Consider the following 21,114-nt stretch of genomic DNA (forward strand, 5'->3'; position numbering starts at 1 on the left):
AAGCGAGTTTGTGTTGTGATTCTCAGCAGCAATAACACATATGTTGTATGTACAGTATATGTACAGTATATTGTGTATGTACAGTATATGTACAGTATATTGGCATACTGGCTCTTTTGATCAGGACTCTTGAAGCAGAGAGAATAAATGCATGAAGCAGTAAAAGTTAACACGAAGTAGGATAACCACAGGCAAAGCAAAATCTGATCTAAACCAATGCTGTTACTTTTCTTCCTAAAACAAACATTTTACAGCAGCCACAAAATGAATACAAGAATAAGCTTGACATTTCCTCAAAGATCATCAATAAGAGAGAATATTTGTCTTTTTAAATATTTATTTTAGAAAACGTACAAACTGGAAAGATGTTTCAAATGCATGTATGAATTAATTAATGATCAATCAAATTATAACAGTTAATGATCATGTAAATATATTAATAATAGTAATGTGTTTCTCATAAATAATACAATAAATAAAAGAAAAGCAACATGATTTTAAATGCAAATATAGTAACTCTGTATCTGCTATCTTCAACATTTGGCTAAAGACTTCAGACAGTATACTAAATATCAAGGGTGCTTACCATTACCTGACACTCAGTTATGCCACAGTGAGGTAAACTTTGACTACATCAATACACCCAGTTCTGTAACGTGCTGTACTTAGTACATACATACTCTCTAAAAACATCAAGAAGTTACTAAGTTATTTTCTAGGCCTACGCTTGCATGGAGAACCTGGTGCATTGTTGGGTGGACTGCTGGCTCATGGCCACTGGCACATGGCCATTCTGTTGGGCTGTGCTGATGAACCAGCCGGTGAAGAGGGCCGACTCAAGGGTGCTGTTGTCCACCTCCATGTCACGTCTGTAGAAGAGGAAGCGCACCATGTCACTGTCCTTGCTGATGCACCTCAACTCCTCCTTGTCCTCCACTGTCTGGGAAAGAAACATCGCCATTAGACTCAAGAACAACTACATAATGTATGTATGTATGAACTCTCTGACTGACCACCTCAATGAGAGTTGTGTTTGGTGTTGTATTTACCTCCAAATGCAGGGTGGGCTTGTCCTCTACCATGGAGCAGGACAGGTAGAGGTTGGAGCCCTTGATGCCCAGTGCTACAGGTCTGGCTTTAATACCGGGCCTGGGGTTCACGTACATGGACAGATTCACAAGCGCTGAGGAGGGAAGAGAGAAGAGAAAGGACACAAGTTTAGAACAAAAGGTGCAACCCTGGAGCACTCTGAGCTGCAACGTTTGCAGGAAAAGCGCTATACAAATAAAAGTTATTATTATTATTATTATTATTACCTAAAACCATTAAGGGTTCTTCGGCTGTCTTTTTGGGAGAACCATTTGAGGAACCCTTTTGAGTTCCATGTAGAACCCTTTCCACAAAAGATTCTAAACTGAACCCATAAGAGATAGGGCTGTAGGCGAAGGGGATAGTGGTCGATTTGGAATCGAGCAGGGTTAGCATTTGCGGAGGCCAAGCGAACCCTAGATCTGGGCCAGAGAAGAGACCTAGTTGTTGACGTACCTTTGCAGTGGTTGCTGCCTCCCTGCAGCATCATAGCCTGCAGTTCCATGGCCTCCTGCAGCAGCACCCAGCTCCTCTTCTGGCGGTCAGTGATGCTGCACTGCACCTCACCTGTCTTGCTAAACCCGCTGGTCCTGGCACATTCGCTAGGTGTCGCAAACACCAGTTGCTCTGATAAGGAGAAAGACAGTCATGAAGTAGGATTAGGTTGTTATTATTGTTAGTGCTGTCAGCACTGATGGTGAAACATGTTACATTGTCAACATTCATTTGTCTAGGTTGGTCTTTCAAAGCTCTTTCAGATACCTAATCGTAGTGCTGGCTAACAGTATTATTGTATAAAGCCTATTTAGCTCAAGTGAACTTAGATAGCCTACCTTCCACTGCACTCTCCAGCATGACGTTGAGCAGGTCTTCATCTCTGAACTCAGTGCCCAGGCTCGACTCGTTGCCCTTTAACCTCTCCATGGCTATGATGAGGTTCACCACACGCCGCATAGTGACGGGGTGATGGGATACCTCCAGGTCCAGCCCCTTGGGCAGCTTGGAGCTCCATGCTTTACTGTCTGCAGGGCACTGAACAGAACAAGGTTGGGAGATGATGTTTATTAAACAATAGGACAACATATGCTTGGGATAATTCATGACCTCATATAGTTGTTGGTCTGTCTTTGTGTGAGCACGAGACTTACCTTTATTAAACAGCATTTAGTCTCAAATTCCATGTTGTCTGTTTTGTTAGATCTGTAATACACACATATTCACCCTTTAAAATATAACTATTGCTTTGACACAGTTCAGTATGTAAATCAACCTGTGGTTACTTAGTAATTGAAACAGTGAAGTAAATATTCTAATACTGCAGCAATTAATAGTAAACAACCACACAATATCACTATAATACCCAACACATTGGAAGCCAATAAGAAAGAATATACAAGTTAAATAAAGTCAATTTACCTGAAGTTTGTTTTCAATCTGAGAGTCAGTAGTTTATTTTCAGTCAGTATTGTTTTTAGTTCCAAGTTGTCTTCTTCGTAGGACAATTGCTTTCTGTCTACTTGTGACAACCTCCTGGGTTTTTAAACACTCTAGGCAGCTCACTAGGATTTCCCCACACCAACCATTACAGCCATTTCAGCATTGTTTACTGATTTTGATGATGAAATACTGGACTCACACTCAAAGGGAAGTGTCGAATGTGTGTTGATTAGTGATAATGACAACATTTCTCGAGAGCTAAGATTAATGCAATAGTCAATGACTTGATAGTCTAATGCATCAATGACCTCTATCATATTATTGTTGTTTGCAGGTTTTCTTTACTCTCTTTAAAAATAGAAGGACTCACATTTTTTAAAGGTGCAGTCTGGGTTTCAAACAACAAAGCGGTCCTTGACACTTTTTTGTAACAGCTGAGGGATGGGCCTGGAGAAACCTAACTTTCAAATTCATAAAAGGTACCAATGTATCACCAATCCAAGATTGCCCATTAAATAATTACAACGTAAGATATCATATGTCTTATAGATGTATTGTAGTATGCGTCATAGAGTCACTGCTGCTGTCAATGTACTCTCATACACTCCTCCATAGTATCCCAGAAAATCCCAAAGGTTTTTTGTTCCATTCTATCATTTCTTAATCTTGTCAAATCTGCACTGACATCTCAAATTCTGTTGGTTTTCAGAAATTCCACTTCTAACATATCCAGGCTCTTCCTATTGTTAGGCAATAAGGGACTTCCTCTTGGTCTATTAGCTGGCTGTTGTCCCCTGTTACGGCCTCCTCCCTCTCTGCTGTCCCTGTTCTGTTTGTTGTGTTGCAGAATGGCAGTGGGGAGAGGAGGCCTGATTGGTAGATGCGGTGCACCTATGGCCACGCCTATTTAGGCTGTGCTGTTGACACTCCCTCTCTCTCTCCCTCTCTATGCAGCAGAATACTTTTTGACTATTTGTTTGTGGCAAACCTTTTCTTGTGATTACACCTTACAACATTCCACCTGCCTACTGATCACTCACCCACACCATTGATTATAATGACTATCACATTCATGAGGACCTGGAACAGTTCACGTCGTCGGTTCTGAACCACATAGTGAACTGCACCAACTCAGCCACCGTGGACAAACGGGTCCGGGTCTACCCCAACACGAAGCCATGGATGACTGGGAAGGTCCAAAAACTGCTCAAGGAGAGGGACAACGCCTTCTCAGGGAAGGACACACTGCTGTACAGCACCACCAGGGCTAACCTAAAGCGCGGCATCCGGGAGGCCAAGGCAGACCACAGAGAGAAGATTGAGGAATGCTTCCTGAGCAACGACTCCAGGCGGGTGTGGCAGGGGGTTCAGCACATGACAAACTTCAGAGCCAACAGGCTCACAGCCGCGGAGGACGACCCCCTGCTGGCAGAAAAGCTGAACTCCTTCTACGCCCGGTTCGACGAGGGGCGAACGGAGGTAACCACAACACAAACACCACTCTTTCCAGCTCTCAGCAGCCTCACCCTCACAGAGCATGAAGTGAGACGCGTGCTGAAGGCGGTGGACCCCAGGAAAGCCTCAGGGCCGGATGGCGTCCTGGGACGGGTGCTGAGGGACTGCGCCGACCAGCTGGCCGGGGTTTTCACCAACATCTTCAACCAGTCCCTGTCCCAGGCCACCATCCCACCCTGCCTGAAAACCTCAACTATCATCCCAGTCCCGAAGAAAAGCACGGTGAGCTGCCTAAACGACTACTGCCCGGTGGCACTCACACCAATCATCATGAAGTGCTTCGAGAAACTAGTCCGGGCCCACATAGTCACTCGCCTCCCGCCCAACCTGGATCCATACCAGTTCGCCTACAGAGCCCACAGGTCCACAGAGGACGCCATCGCGACGACTCTCCACTCCACTCTATCCCACCTGGAGAGGGGAAACAGCTACGCGAGACTGCTCTTTGTGGACTTCAGCTCTGCCTTCAACACCATCCTTCCAGACAGGCTAGTGACCAAACTACTAGACCTGGGACTATCACACTCTATATGTGCATGGATCAAGGACTTCCTGTCTGACCGCCCCCAGAGGGTGCGGGTGGGCTCCCACACCTCCACAGCCCTCAGACTCAGCACTGGGTCCCCCCAGGGCTGCGTGCTAAGCCCCATCCTCTACAACCTCTACACCTACGACTTCACCCCCGTCCACCCCAGCAACTCCATCGTAAAGTTTGCAGACGACACCACCGTGGTGGGCTGCATCTTGGGGGGGGACGAGGCGGCGTACAGGGATGAGGTGGAGCAGCTGGGCAAGCTGTGCAAGGTTAACAACCTGCTGCTGAACCAGTCAAAGACCCAGGAAATCATCGTGGACTTCAGGAGGAAAAAATCTGAGGTCCAGCCCCTGCTCGTCGATGGAGGGAGCGTGGAGAGGGTCTCAACCCTCCGATTCCTGGGGGTGCACATACAGGATGACCTGTCCTGGAAGATCAACACAGCAGCCATCATCAAGAAGGCACAACAGCGGCTCTACTTCCTGAGAGTCCTCAGGAAAGACCACATCGGACAGGAGATGCTGGTGACCTTCTACCGCTGCGCAGTGGAGAGCATCCTCACCTACTGCATCTGCATCTGGTTCTCCAGCTGCACAGCCGCAGAGAGGAATGCGCTACAGAGAGTCGTGAGATCGGCCCAGAAGATCACCGGCGCCCCCCTCCCCTCTCTGGAAGAGCTGTACAACACACGCTGCCTCAGGAAGGCCTCCAAGATCTCCAGAGACCCATCCCACACTGGGTACGAACACTTTGCTCGGCTGCCCTCGAACAGGCGGTTCAGGACCATGTTCGCAAGGACAAACAGACTTAAGCTCAGCTTCTACCCCAGGGCCATTCAGGCCCTGAACACAGCAAAGACCTAGGTTCTAGGCCCTGGACAATCTAGACAATTTGATGGCAGCTACTAGATTGAAATCAAGCGCAACACTGAAACACAACTGTGAACATTTCAAACCTGCAAACTGCGACACTTTAAATGAATGTGCAATAACACTATGTGCAATATGACAACCCTCGGGTACATAAGGTTCAGATATAGGAAATGTTAGAATAGGTATAGCATAGCATAGAGTACAGCACAGTGTTTTATTTGTATAGTATAGTATAGTGGATAGTGTACATAGCCTTTATTTATGTATCCAGCTCTTTTCCCTTCTTGTTTTTAGTTTTTTTTCCTAGCACCAGGGGAGCCCCCCCTCCCAAATTTCGTTGTTTGGTACCTGTACTATATCAATGACAATAAAGACCATTCATTCATTCATTCTATCCTGATTTGTCTCCCTTCTTGTCACTCCCTTTGAGCCGGGTTAGTGACACCCCATAGAGTTCTAACCACTAGAGGGCGACTCCAATAAATGACCTGCCATTATATGGGGAGTGCCATGTAGTCAACTGTATTCATCTTTGATTTGAGTGAGCGTACAGTGGGGGAAAAAGTATTGAACACATCAACATTTTGTCCAGTAAATGTATTTCCAATGAGCCTATTCAAGTGAAATTTGCACCAGACTTTGGTATTATCTCAAACAATCCAGGAAAAAAATCTAAACATTAAAGTCCATATGTAAATAAAGTTATGTGTAATAAAGTGGAATGAAACAGGAAAAATGTATTGAACACACTAACTGAAATTAATTCAATACTTAGTGGAGAAGCCTTTGTTTGTAATGACAGCTTCAAGGCGCTTTCTGTATGAAGTAACTAATCTCCTGCAGTATTCAGGTGTGATTTTGGCCTATTCCTCTACACAGATTGTTTTTTAATCTTGAAGATTGCGGGGGGCCCTCTTGTGAATCTGGATCTTCAGATGCTTCCACAAATGTTCAATTGGGTTTAAGTCAGGGGATTGACTGGGCCATTCCAACAAGTAGATTTTCTTTCTTTGAAACCAATGGCGAGTTTCCTTTGCAGTATGCTTTGGATCTATGTCATGCTGGAAGGTCCACCCACTTCTCATCCTCAGCATCCTGGTGGATGGCAGCAGGTCCATCTCAAGAATCTCTCTGTACATGGCTCCATTCATTGTTCCTTCAATGAAGTCTGCCAGTACCACGAGAGGAGAAACAGCCCCACAACATGATACTTCCACATCCAAACTTCACTGTTGTTATAGTGTTATTCGGGTGATGTGCAGTGCCATTTCTCCTCCAAACATGGTGTGTTGTGTAACAGCCAAAAAGTAGAATTTTGGTCTCATCTGACCAGAGTACATACTCCCAGTAGTTCACTGGCTTGTCCAAATGTTGTTTGGCAAACCTTAAACGAGCTTCAACATGTCTTTTTTTCAGTAGTGGAATCTTGCGGGCTGAGCGTGCACAGAGGCCATGGCGGTAGAGTGCATTGCCTACTGTCCTTTCTGTCACAGTTGTACCTGCTGTCTCCAAGTCTTTCTCGAGCTCTTTCCTAGTGTTCCTTGGCTCTTTGGCTACTCTTCTAAGTATCCTTCTGACTCCCTGATCAGAAATCTTGTGAGGAGCTCCTGTGCGTGGCCGGTTGATGGTGGAGTGATGTTGCTTCCACTTACGGATAATCTATGGAGCTATTTTAGTGCCATCAGAAATTGAATTGTATTTGACAGATTGAATTGAATATGACCACAAATTGAATTGTATTTGACAGATCTGAATTGTATTTGACAGATTGAATTGAATCTGAGCACAAACTGAATTGTATTTGACAGATTGAATTGTATTCAATTCAGTTTTCATTATTTTAATTCAGTTTTCAAATTCAGGTGGGCAGCTTGCACTAGTGGCTAGTGCTTAGACCGCTACACCACCTCGGAACTGACATCTCTTTAAGCACTGCTCTGTTCTGTAAACACTGAAATCAACTTTTCAACAAAAAGTTACAGCCTAAGCATTTATTTATGCTACAAGCTTAATCATCATCATCACTGCTCTCTTGACTGCTGTTATCACTGTCCTCAATTTCAACCATGGTAGAGGATGTTGTAGGCTATCACTTTAAATAGCTAATTATTTTGATTGTGCAACAAAGTCATTTTTTTCCTTTTTCTAATAGAATTTCAAACCATATTCCCTGGGTCAGGGGTCGAGGTGCGATAATGAAGCTGTAAAACAAACGTCTGAAGGTTTGAAAGCTTCAGAGAAAAGAAACGTGTCCCTTGGTGTTGTTTTTCCTTTTAGCGACGAGTCGTTCGGGACTGAATTTTCACGTGGCGGCGTGATAACCGTGCGATACGTGGAATGAAAGTACGAGTTACGATACTTTCCGAATGTTTTCGTGAGTGGAGTCGCCGGTCGACTGTTGTGATGGATTACTCGTCGGGCCTTCGGCTGAGGGGATGGCAAATAGCTACTTAGTGGGGCTTGCAGTGATTCAGCAGTCAGCAGTTGGATTTTGAGGAAGTAAATTCCTCTCCCAGCGGTTCCAGCTGTTGGTGCGCAAGAGCGCCTTCATGCGGCTGATCTTCCGCGCAGCATGCATTTTGGCGACGCATGCGCACTGGCGCACCAGTATGTGCACCCCTGCTAATGGGTTTATTGTGAGTTTACTTTGATTGTTTGTTTATTGCCTTGATCACCGTATTGAGAAGTCATATGGTTATGGTGGGTGATATTGCAAAGTAATTTAAGCACCTGCGCATCTTGCATGGCGGTAGTGGAGAGAGAGAGAGGGGAGCGATGTATTTTTGTTGACCGCATTATACCTACGCATATTCTATATGCATTGTTATTTTTTTCCGCTTATGGATTATTTTTGTACTTCGCCAAGTTTGATTGTTCTAGTCAATAAATGCTTTAAAACATACTTTTCATCTCAGCGGATTGTTTGGTGCGTCACCAGCCCAGACCCTGCTTGCGTCTCTCAGCGACTTTTAACTTTTGGCTCTATCTATCTATCTATCTCGCTACAGGTGTCATATAACCCTAACCCATATCCTGTCATATAAAAGTAGGCTACCTTATTGAATCTCCAGGTAGGCCTAATGTATTTCTGACATCCATCACTTTTGCTGTCGTTAAGAAAACTAATGTAACACTCTCATCTGGGGATTTACACGGCAAATCAAATGAAGAACTACAAATCCCTGATGACAGGGACATGATGTATGACTGTTCTGATGAATGAACCCCTATTTCATTAATTTTCTCTATATAACGACGTTGATCATTGATCGGCAACGACACTATATAATAGTTTGCCTAACTGGCCATCATATTTGGGCTCCTAATATCTAAAAAGCACTACGGTTTTCTTATTTTATCGCATTAAAGTAGCAAAGACCAGACATTTCCATTGACCGCCAGTCAAACTTCTACACTTCTATCACCCAAAAAGGGCCGTGGACATGACGGGAGAGCAAAGTACCCGGATGCGTTGCTCTTATGAGTTCGGATGGGAGGGATGGGAGTTAGAATCGGTGCTCTATAATTCTACCTAGCCCAGAGTCCCCGGATGAGTGCCTCTAAAACTGAATTGTATTTTGAGAAAAACTGAATGGTATTTAGAGAAACTGAATTTGAAAACTAAATTAAAATAATGAAAACTGAATTGAATACAATTCAATCTGTCAAATACAATTCAGGTTGTGCTCAGATTCAATTCAATCTGTCAAATACAATTCAGATCTGTCAAATACAATTCAATTTGTGGTCATATTCAATTCAATCTGTCAAATACAATTCAATTTCTGCTGGCACTAAAATAGCTCCAAAATAATCCCCCAAATGACCCAGTGAGCAATTTTACGTTGATTAGACGTCTAAACAACGTCTAAATGGCCCGTAGACGTCTAGGCCAAATCGAGGCTAAATATCGGCCATTTGGGGTATTTAAAAAACGTCTATGTTTAGACGTTGAAATTCCGTTGAAACATAGACGTTGTTTCCCTTTCTATGTTTCAACGGCATTTCAACGTCTAAACATAGACGTTGTTTCAATTTCCAATTTAGCCTAAATTTAGCTTAATTATAACCTAGACATTGAAACACCGGTGTTTAAACGTCTAGGCTAAAACAAAGCCAAATGGAGGTGAAATTGAAACGACTGTTTCTATAGGCATTTCAACGGCAGACTATATATAGCTGTTGAAATGCAGTTTAAACAGACGTTTCAATTTCCAATTTCACATCAATTTAGCTTTGTTATAGCCTAGACCAGCGTTTCTCAACCTTTTTCAGTCACGGCACCCTTCAAAAGTCGATAAAATCTCAAGGCACCCCAGTCTAAAATATAGCTATTCAAAAACGACACTGCATCACCCAGACAGCCCCCCCCCCCCCCACACACACACACACACACACACACACACACACACACACACACACACACACACACACACACACACACACACACACACACTCAGCGGCTATTGATACAAATAAAAGTTGTATTATTATTATTATTATTATTATTATTATTGAGAGAGAGAGAGGAGGGAGTGAAAAAGGCAAGTGTGCATCAAAGGCATCAGGCACGTAACAGGGCTGGACTGGCCATCTGGCATACCGGGCATTTGCCCGGTGGGCCGCGGTAGTTTTGGGCCGAGCCGACCGGCAAAATAAAAAAATAAAAAAGATTTTTTTTTTTTTTTTTTACCAGCCGGCCCGGCCGAAAGCTACCATCGAACGGCCCATAAATAGAAAGCTACCATTGAACGGCCCATAAATCAGGGACAGCGGCCCATTGGCCCATTTTCTATACAGACACTGGGCTGGCCCAATCAACAGAGAGAAGGGGGGGGGGGGCAGGGGGCAGGGGTCACGCACGCACGCAGCACCAGACCTCCGTCTCAGTTTCGCGGTAGTTTTGGGCCGAGCCGGCCGGCAAAATAAATGTAGTTAGCCTGGATAGTTACTAGATAGATACTAAGAGAGATGGAGCGCAAAAGCACACTAAAACGGAAGGGAGGCTGGGAAAAACTTAGGGAGGAAAACAAAAAGAAACTCGAGGCAGATGCTGCCAAATGTGTAAACATTAGGGATATGTTTGCTGCACCTCAAGTTTACCACAGCAGCAACAGCAACAGGTTGAAGAGGAGGCTGGCAGGGAGGAGCGGGAGCAGGATACAGATACAGAGGATAGAGAGGATACAGAAGAAGCGGGGCCGAGTCAGCCTGTAACCGTTGACCCGGTAAGGAAAATATAGGTAGCTGTGTAGGGGTGTAACGGATCGCCCCCCACGGTTCGGCACGCATGTGTACCGCGGATCAATTGCAAAATGTAACCAAGTAATAATATTACTTAATATTAGTTAATATCCCTTGTAAATCACAATGTAGAGTTGCCATGAAAAGATAGACGCGACAGTTGCGTGCTTTGTTTTACTCTAAAGCGCAATGATAGGTTGATAATGGAGAAAAAAAATCTAGAACAACAAGGCTGCGTTCGTAAATTCGCTCTGGAATCTGATCACTGAGTACACTGGTCTACTTGCACTGGTACCATTGCTTACTGTATGTAGTCGTCTTTGTAGTGGTTTGGGGGAATACTACAGTTTGTCATATGACTGTACAGCACAGTATATAAGACGAGTATATAAGGCAAGTATTTTTGTGCTGGTGGGTGTGGTCCGACCGATTGGGGTGGGCCTGTCTGGGCCAAAAATGCCAGGGTCTAATTTTTGTCCCAGTCCAGCCCTGGCACGTAACCGTGCTGTATAAACATGACACAGTGACCGAACAAACGCGGGAATTTATGGAACACATTCATTTTCATATTCCCACATTTGATTGGAAACACCTATCCAGTCCATTCAACGTAAACACCGGGGATGCAGAGTTATTAAGCCAGAAAAAGGTCTCTCTCTCCCGCTGCGCGCATCCTTGTCTGGATGTATTAAATTCATTGCATGAAAACGAAACCGTGCGTTATTTCCCGAACTTTCCAACCCTGCTTAGCTTCCGAAGTCGGACGAGAGAATAATGTCACCGATCATCCATATAGAACAACCACCTCCACACGCTGCCGGCGAGCGAGACTGCCCTGCCCGATCGGACCCTTTTTTCGGGAGCGGGGAACATAGGATAGGACCCTTTTACATGTCATTGATTTGCCTTCCAATTGTACAGTCAGACAGCAGGACCTTTGCTATCTTTTTTGCAGCTTGTGAGCCTAGCATGTTATTAACTATTGCTGTGCATGCTGGCAATATTACGGACTCGGCTATAGTGTGTGGCTTCTTCGCCTTAGCAATAATTTCGGAATAGCCTCCAACGCTTTATCTGAAACTTTGGCGCACTTCATCATGTTCTGGACGGCTATGGTGACTTTTCATCCGAACAAAATATGCAGCATCCTTGCTAGCTTGTGATGGATGATCTGTTGTCAGTTTGTCATGTTCCATGATTCTGCTTGTTTGCTTGTTCATTGCGCTCGAAAATGTCTTTGCGCGGTAAATGAAAAAACAATGCAGGCTAATTGCAGACACACTGACCTTACGCTGAACCCGGTATTGACATTGTGACATGGGAAAGGGGCGCGCGAGACAGATTTTGATGATGTATTGCATTTATTTATTTATTCATTCATTCATATGAACGTCAGAATATAGAATTATTTGACGGCACCCCTGAAGACGCCAGGCGGCGCCCCAGTGTGCCGCGGCACCCCGGTTGAGAAACGTTGGCCTAGACGTTTAAACACTTAGTATAAGTAGACAAATACAATTTTCATGAGTAATAAGTAAATATAAATAAGGAAATATGAATAGGAACATGTATTTATTTAGGGAACTAGTAAATACGAAATAAAAATAAGGAAAAAAGAATATTAAATATTAACAATGTTGATTGTTGTGGTACATTTAACAACATAATAACAACATATTTAATAACATAATAACAATTAAATAGGAACATTTAACAACATAATAATATTTATTGACAGTTATGAGACAACATTTAGGTTGTATTCTGTCTGTAGCCAGCACCGCCCGTTCTGCCTGGGGCCTGCTTCAGGTGATCTCCGATGCTCGCCCTTGCCTCCACCTCTGACCTTTTTTAGGTTCATGACAGCTTCTGTAATTAAATAAAGCAAAAGAAAAGTTATTTTCACAGAAGAATCCCATTTAAAACTTTAAAAAGCAAGAGTAAAGAGCCAGATAAATTGTGGATTGCCTACTATGTGCCAAAGAAAATGTAATATGCTTGAATGTCTGGTGTCCTGTAGCTCTTGTTCCTATAGTGAGCAAATGTTTGACACTCGCCACAAAATAATCTGTAGTATGCTACCACCCACCCTAGACCCCCGTGTATGGATAGTAGAGTTGAAGCCGTTGCTATAGACAACAAACCTTTAGTGCACACCTTTTTGATCATGTCAAGTTAGCTGATGACGGTGCAGGCCTGATCAACAACAACATGGCGGCCTACAGTACAGAGGATAAGTTAACCACCTAGTATAATGCTGCCTGGAAAATTACCTCAGCATCGACAAGACCAAGGAGCCGATTGTGGACTATAGAAAGGGTAGCAAGAGGAAGAGAAGCAAAAAGCCCCACCCCTTGCAGATACAATGCTTCTTGCCCAGTTATCGGTTCCAACCTACCCAATATGACACGGTACAGGGCAGTCTGCCCAAAGGCCCTCTTGTTCCGCAGCCCCCCACCACTGATGTTGAAAAGGGACATCAGTCTATTTGTCATGCATCTGTAAGAGAGAGGGGGAAAAGCCGTTACATGACTAATGTGCATTATGGGTGAAATTATGTTATACATGAAGTCAACCTGCGTCTTTGTTCATGCATTTAAATACCTGTCCATCATCTTGTTTGTGCAGTCCCTTGCACTTTTCCCTCCGATGCTCATCATCACGGAGGTCTGTGTGGATTTTTTTTTACAAATCATGTACAAATCATGTACAATCATTTCAACCCTTTGAAGTTTAAATATTTTGCCATCTCCATTGAACTCATTTTCAGGTGTATTATACATTGAACTCATTTTCGTGTATATTACATTTTTGGGGGTTTAAATTTGTCTGTACATTTTTTGCGCGGTAAATGCAGCCGTAAACTTTTATTTTAAATTATCACCATGCTTTGTCGGAAATTTTCCTTCTTCAGCTCCTCCTCCTGCTCTGTGAAATCTGTTTCCGTCTCCAGCTGTCGCAGTGAAAATGTTTGCAAGGCTCTCTCCTCCTCACCTCGTCCAAAATTTCGAGGAGTAGGCCCACAACTGTCCTCTGGAATGCTGATGTAAATCACAATGTAATAAGTTAAATAAAGTGAAAACATTCCGTGCTTAAGCAAACCGCAAAGATCTCACAAATATAACCATTTCTGACTGAGGCAATGGAAGGAGCTTCTTCTTTTGAATTTTCACATACTTAACAGGACTGAAGTCAAATAACATGAAATGTTACTAGCTTCAATTGGAATTCTTACTTTTTTCTGAGAGTGGGTATTTGTCTTTAGGTCCTGTTGAGATAGAGAGCATACGAACAAGTTTGCTAAATCAGTTTGGAGCAGAAGAAAAAAATCACAAACATGCAGATAATCGTGAGATGCATTTGAATACATACGTTTAGGGGGAGTCAGGCTTTTCTGGGGTGTACCTGAAACAAGCAAGTATATTTTCTTAAAACTCTGAAGGGTCACTTTTGGCTTCAACTGGTGCAACTGTAACTCAAGACTGTACAGGGGGTCGCCCAATAATCGCAGGGTCCAATCCTGGCTCCTCCTCTCCTCATGTCGAAGTGTTCTTTGGCACGGCTCTCTAGTGAGCAGGCTAGCACCATGCATGGCAGCTACCGCCATTGTTGAGTGAATGTGATTTGAAAACGAACCTTTAGGAGTTCTGGTCTGTGCTGGTGGAGAGTCAGAGAGGGCCACTATTGAAATGAGAATGAAACATGTTAGTGATACAGGTCACTAATACAGACCTGTAAGCTTCTTACTATCAAAAGGAAGTACCATTGGAGCTCTGTGCCCTCTGTGGAGTCAGGCGTTTCTGGGACAAGCCTGAAACATAGAATGATTTGTATTCAACTGTTAAGGGTCGCTCTAGACCTCATCTGTGTCAAAACATCAACAATAACTAAGACATGCTGTGACAACGTGATTTGAACACAAACCTTTAGGAGTTCTGGTCTGTGCTGGTGGAGAGTGAAAGATGGCCCTGGACTTTGATTTTTGACTCAGCCTTCTATTGGACAAGCCTGAAACATATAGAATAATTTCTATTCAACTTCAATGGGTTGCTTTAAACTTCATCTGTGTCAAAACAACAAGAACAACAACATGTAGGACATGCTGTGACAACTGTTGACAATGTGATTTGAAAACGAACCTTTAGGAGTTCTGGTCTGTGCTGGTGGAGAGTGAAAGAGGGCCCTGAACCTAGATTCCTGACTCAGCCTTCTATGGGACAAGCCTGAAACATAGAATCATTTCTATTCAACTTCAATGGGTTGCTTTAAACTTCATCTGTGTCAAAACAGACACAGCTCTCAGCAGCCTCACCCTCACAGAGCATGAAGTGAGACGCGTACTGAAGGCGGTGGACCCCAGGAAAGCCTCGGGGCCGGATGGCGTCCTGGGACGGGTGCTGAGGGACTGCGCCGACCAGCTGGCCGGGGTTTTCACCAACATCTTCAACCAGTCCCTGTCCCAGGCCACCATCCCACCCTGCCTGAAAACCTCAACTATCATCCCAGTCCCGAAGAAAAGCACGGTGAGCTGCCTAAACGACTACCGCCCGGTGGCACTCACACCAATCATCATGAAGTGCTTCGAGAAACTAGTCCGGGCCCACATACTCACACGCCTCCCGCCCAACCTGGATCCATACCAGTTCGCCTACAGAGCCCACAGGTCCACAGAGGACGCCATCGCGACGACTCTCCACGCCACTCTATCCCACCTGGAGAGGGGAAACAGCTACGCGAGACTGCTCTTCGTGGACTTCAGCTCCGCCTTCAACACCATCCTTCCAGACAGGCTAGTGACCAAACTACTAGACCTGGGTCTATCACACTCTATATGTGCGTGGAACAAGGACTTCCTGACCGACCGCCCCCAGAGGGTGCGGGTGGGCCCCCACACCTCCACAGCCCTCAGACTCAGCACTGGGTCCCCCCAGGGCTGCGTGCTAAGCCCCATCCTCTACAACCTCTACACCTACGACTTCACCCCCGTAACTCCATCGTGAAGTTTGCAGACGACACCACCGTGGTGGGATGCATCTCGGGGGGGGGACGAGGCGGCGTACAGGGATGAGGTAGAGCAACTGAGCAAGCTGTGCAAGGTTAACAACCTGCTGCTGAACAAGTCAAAGACCCAGGAAATCATCGTAGACTTCAGGAGGAAAAAGTCCGAGATCCAGCCCCTGCTCATCGACGGAGAGAGCGTGGAGAGAGTCTCAACCCTCCGATTCCTGGGGATGCACATGCGGGACGACCTGACCTGGAAGGACAACTCAAAAGCCACCATCAAGAGGGCACAACAGCGGCTATACACCCTGAGAGTCCTCAGGAAGGAACACAGCAAGCAGGAGATACTGGTGACCTTCTACCGCGGCGCAGTGGAGAGCATCCTCACCTACGGCATCTGCAACTGGTTCTCCAGCTGCTCAACAGCGGAGAGGAATGCGCTACAGAGAGTCGTGAGAACAGCACAGAAGATCACCGGCGCCCCCCTCCCCTCTCTGGAAGAGCTGTACAACACACGCTGTCTCAGGAAGGCCTCCAAGATCTCCAGGGACCCGACCCACCCTGGGTACGAACACTTTACCAGGCTGCCCTCGAAAAGGCGGTTCAGGACCCTGGCCGCAAGGACAAACAGACTGAAGAACAGCTTCTACCACAGGGCCGTCCAGGCCCTGAACACAGCAAAGACCTAAGTTCTGGGCCCTGGACAGTCTGGACGGATTGATGGCAGCTGCTGGACTGAAAAAATCAGGTGTAGTGCTGAGGCACAAACATGTACATTTCAAGCCTGCAAACTGTGACACTTTAAATAAATGTGAAATAATACTATTGTGCAATATGACATCCCTAGTCGTCTATCTGTACAGTATAGTACAGTGGATAGTGTACATAGCCTTTATTTATGTAAACCAGCTCCTTCCCTTCTTGTGATTTTTTTTTAAAAGTTTTTTTTTTCTTCCCCCTTTCCTAACACCAGGGGAGCCACCCCTCCTAAATTTCGTTGTTTGGTACCTGTACTGTAGCAATGACAATAAAGTCCATTCATTCATTCATTCATCCATTCATTCATTCATTCAACAACAAGAACAACAACATGTAGGACATGCTGTGACAACTGTTGACAATGTGATTCCTTTAGGAGTCCTGGTCTGTGCTGGTGGAGAGTGAAAGAGGGCCCTGAACTTTTTAGCCTCGTTCTTTCTTCTTTCTTCCACTCGCAAACTTCTGTTACTAGTTCAACTAGAAACTGACACATTGCTCTCAGACGATGAAACCAATTCTGACCTCGACAGGTTAGACATAGTTTTCTACATAGTTCCATTAAAATCCATTAAAATAGGTATTCATATTATTACGGTAAAATCTCTGGCCAACAACATTCAAATCTTGCGCGCGACCGTTTGCTGGCTGTGCGCAGGCGCAGTGTAGTAGTTCCATGAGTGCCCGCGGGTAGGTAGACGGTCGTTGTAGTTCTCAGCCTCTTTGTTGTAGTTCAACGTTACTGCATTACTGATGTGCTATCAAATAAATCGTGTGGAATGTATCATTTTGTTATGAACGGAATGCAAATGATCCGCCATTTTCACGTCCACTGTGTTTCAAATGTTTTGTAATAATGCTAATTTTAATTGAACTGCAAAAAAACACAGGCCACATAATGGACACATTGTTCATCTCACCCATATGCCATTCTTTATTTTTCTCATCGTTGTTTTACAGAAGCATTTTTAATGCATTTAAGATAAGTAGAAAATATGTTTAGACACAGACCGCATTTAGCTGGGTTAAAGGACAGCGATGTATAGACGCAATTTAAACCACCTCTTCTGCATGAATAACTATGCTAGACTACATGGAATCTCAGACTAAATGACGGTCTGGTACATATTTTGACAATCTACAGGCGTTTAGGGTATTAATTTAAACTCAACGTGCTGCTAGACTAAAACAGGTTTAGACACAGACCGCATTTATCTGGGTTAAAGGACAGCGACGTATAGACGCAATTTAAACCACCACTTCTGCTAGGATAACTATGCCAGACTATATGAATCTCATACTACATGACGTCTGGGACGTATTCTGACAGTTTAGAGGGGTTTAATAACGGTTTTCATGCATTTAAGATAAGTAGAAAATATAGCCGTAATATAGCTGCTTTATATTGGTTTATATTGTAGACGCGAGGTTGAAAAGACGTCTATTGCTCAGAGGGGATACTCACTGGAAGATTCAAAAGTTGTGAAATACATCTGTAGCCAATTCCATTTTCATGTTTTGCAACAATCTGGTTGCAAAGGTCTTGAGACAGCTCTTTGCTTTTACCCATCATTAGATATTTAATGTGTGGCACCTTTGTAACAAACCCCCCCCCCTCCTTTTATAGCCCATCAATATATTCTAACCCAGCTGACATTAATTAGTACAGATTGGAGATAGAGTTGCCTCCTAATTAGTTATGGTTTTCAGCTGGTTCCTTGCCTTTCCTTGCTGTGTGGTGTACTGCTTTTTCTTAGTGTGTTCAATATGTTTTCCTGTTTCATTCCACTTTATTACACATAACTGTATTTACATATGGATATTTGTCTGGATTGTTTGAGTTCATACCAAAGTCTGGACCAAATTTCACTTGAATAGGTTAATTGGAAATACATTTACTGGACAAAATATTGATGTGTTGATCAGGACTCTCTTAAAGCAGAGAGAATAAATGTATAAAGCAGCAACAGTCAACACAAAGTAGGATGACCACAGGCAAAGCAAAATCTGATCTTGAGATATCAACCAATGCTGTGTTACTTCATCAATGAGAGAGAATATTGATTTGCCTTTTATAATATTTATTTTAGAAAAAGTACACACTTAATAAATGAATGATCAATCTAAACAGTTATACAGTGATATATAACAATCAACAAATAAATACATTAATAAATAATAGTAATTAGTTTCTCATAAATAATACAATAAATAATAGAAAAACAACATGATTTTAAGTGCAAATATAGTAACTCCATATCTTCAACATTTGGCTAAAGACTTCAGACAGTATACTCAATATCAAGGGTGCTTACCATTACTTGACACTCAATTCTGCCACAGTGAGGTAAACTTTGACTACGTCAATACACCCAGTTCTGTAACTTTCTGTACTTAGTACATACATACTCTCTAAAAACATCAAGAAGTAACTAAGTTATTTTCTAGGCCTACGCTTGCATGGAGAACCTGGTGCATTGTTGGGTGGACTGCTGGCTCATGGCCACTGGCACATGGCCATTCTGTTGGGCCGTGCTGATGAACCAGCCGGTGAAGAGGGCCGACTCAAGGGTGCTGTTGTCCACCTCCATGTCACGTCTGTAGAAGAGGAAGCGCACCATGTCACTGTCCTTGCTGATGCACCTCAACTCCTCCTTGTCCTCCACTGTCTGGGAAAGAAACATCACCATTAGACTCAAGAACAACTACATAATGTATGTATGTATGTGCTCTCTGACTGACCACCTCAATGAGAGTTGTGTTTGGTGTTGTATTTACCTCCAAATGCAGGGTGGGCTTGTCCTCTACCATGGAGCAGGACAGGTAGAGGTTGGAGCCCTTGATGCCCAGTGCTACAGGTCTGGCTTTAATACCGGGCCTGGGGTTCACGTACATGGACAGATTCACAAGTGCTGAGGAGGGAAGAGAGAAGAGAGGTCAACAACTTCAGAACTCAACGCTGAACCCCCAGAAAACAAGAGTATCAGTAGTTACTGGTACTACATGAAGTGTCTACACTTTAGGAACAAAAGTTGCTACCTAGAACCATAAAGGATTCGTCGTCTGTCCCTGTGGGAGAACCATTTGAGGAACCCTTTCCACAAAAGATTCTAAATTGAACTCAAAAGAGTTCGGGCTGTAGGCGAAGGGGATAGTGGTCGATTTGGAATCGAGGAGGGTTAGCATTTGTGGAGGCCAAGCGAACCCTAGATCTGGGCCAGAGAAGAGAGCTAGTTGTTGACGTACCTTTGCAGTGGTTGCTGCCTCCCCGCAGCATCATAGCCTGCAGTTCCATGGCCTCCTGCAGCAGCACCCAGCTCCTCTTCTGGCGGTCAGTGATGCTGCACTGCACCTCACCTGTCTTGCTAAACCCGCTGGTCCTGGCGCATTCGCTAGGTGTCGCAAACACCAGTTGCTCTGATAAGGAGAAAGACAGTCATGAAGTAGGATTAGGTTGTTATTATTGTTAGTGCTGTTGGCACTGATGGTGAAACATGTTACATTGTCAACATTAATTTGTCCAGGTTGGTCTTTCAAACCTCTTTCAGATACCTAATCGTAGTGCTGGCTAACAGTATTATTGTATGAAGCCTATTTAGCTCAAGTGAACTTAGATAGCCTACCTTCCACTGCACTCTCCAGCATGACGTTGAGCAGGTCTTCATCTCTGAACTCAGTGCCCAGGCTCGACTCGTTGCCCTTTAACCTCTCCATGGCTATGATGAGGTTCGCCACACGCCGCATGGTGATGGGGTGATGGGATACCTCCAGGTCCAGCCCCTTGGGCAGCTTGGAGCTCCATGCTTTACTGTCTGCAGGGCACTGAACAGAACAAGGTTGGGAGAGAATGTTTATTAAACATTAGGACAACATATGCTTGGGATAATTCATGGATAGTTGTTGGTCTGTCTTTGTGTGAGCACGAGACTTACCTTTATTAAACAGCATTTAGTCTCAAATTCCATGTTGTCTGTTTTGTTAGATCTGTAATACACACATATTCACCCTTTAAAATATAACTATTGCTTTGACACAGTTCAGTATGTAAATCAACCTGTGGTTACTTAGTAATTGAAACAGTTAAGTAAATATTCTAATACTGCAGCAATTAATAGTAAACAACCACACAATATCACTATAATACCCAACACATTGGAAGCCAATAAGAAAGTCTTAACAGAATATAAAAGTTAAATAAAGTCAATTTACCTGAAGTTTTCAATCTGAGAGTCAGTAGTTTATTTTCAGTCAGTATTGTTTTTAGTTCCAAGTTTTATTCTTCCTAGGACAAATGCTTTCTGACTACTTGTGACAACCTCCTGGGTTTTATACACTCTAGGCAGCTCACTAGGATTTCCCCACATCAATTGATTTTGATGATGAAATACTGGACTCACACTCAAAGGGAAGTGTCGAATGTGTGTTGATTAGTGATAATGACAACATTTCTCGAGAGCTAAGATTAATGCAATAGTCAATGACTTGATAGTCTAATGCATCAATGACCTCTATCATATTATTGTTGTTTGCAGGTTTTCTTTACTCTCTTTAAAAATAGAAGGACTCTTTTTTTTTAAAGGTGCAGTCTGGGTTTCAAACAACAAAGCGGTCCTTGACACTTTTTTTGTAACAGCTGAGGGATGGGCCTGGAGAAACGTAACTTTC

General features: G+C 43.9%; 1 protein-coding gene across 1 annotated transcript; it reads right to left on the reverse strand.

The window, feature by feature from the left end:
• Positions 1 to 721: 721 nt before the first annotated feature.
• Positions 722 to 2,270, reverse strand: LOC308157935 (interleukin-1 beta-like; the record flags this gene model as incomplete). Its single annotated transcript, XM_080531530.1, has 5 exons — positions 722 to 940; positions 1,050 to 1,183; positions 1,546 to 1,716; positions 1,923 to 2,121; positions 2,238 to 2,270. 5 exons carry the CDS (start codon positions 2,268 to 2,270, stop codon positions 722 to 724), a joined length of 756 nt encoding a protein of 251 aa, XP_080387656.1.
• Between the last annotated feature and the right edge of the window lie 18,844 nt (positions 2,271 to 21,114).

This window comes from Nansenia antarctica, assembly GCF_963989245.1.
Source record: "Nansenia antarctica genome assembly, chromosome: 5".
NCBI lineage: Eukaryota > Metazoa > Chordata > Actinopteri > Argentiniformes > Microstomatidae > Nansenia > Nansenia antarctica.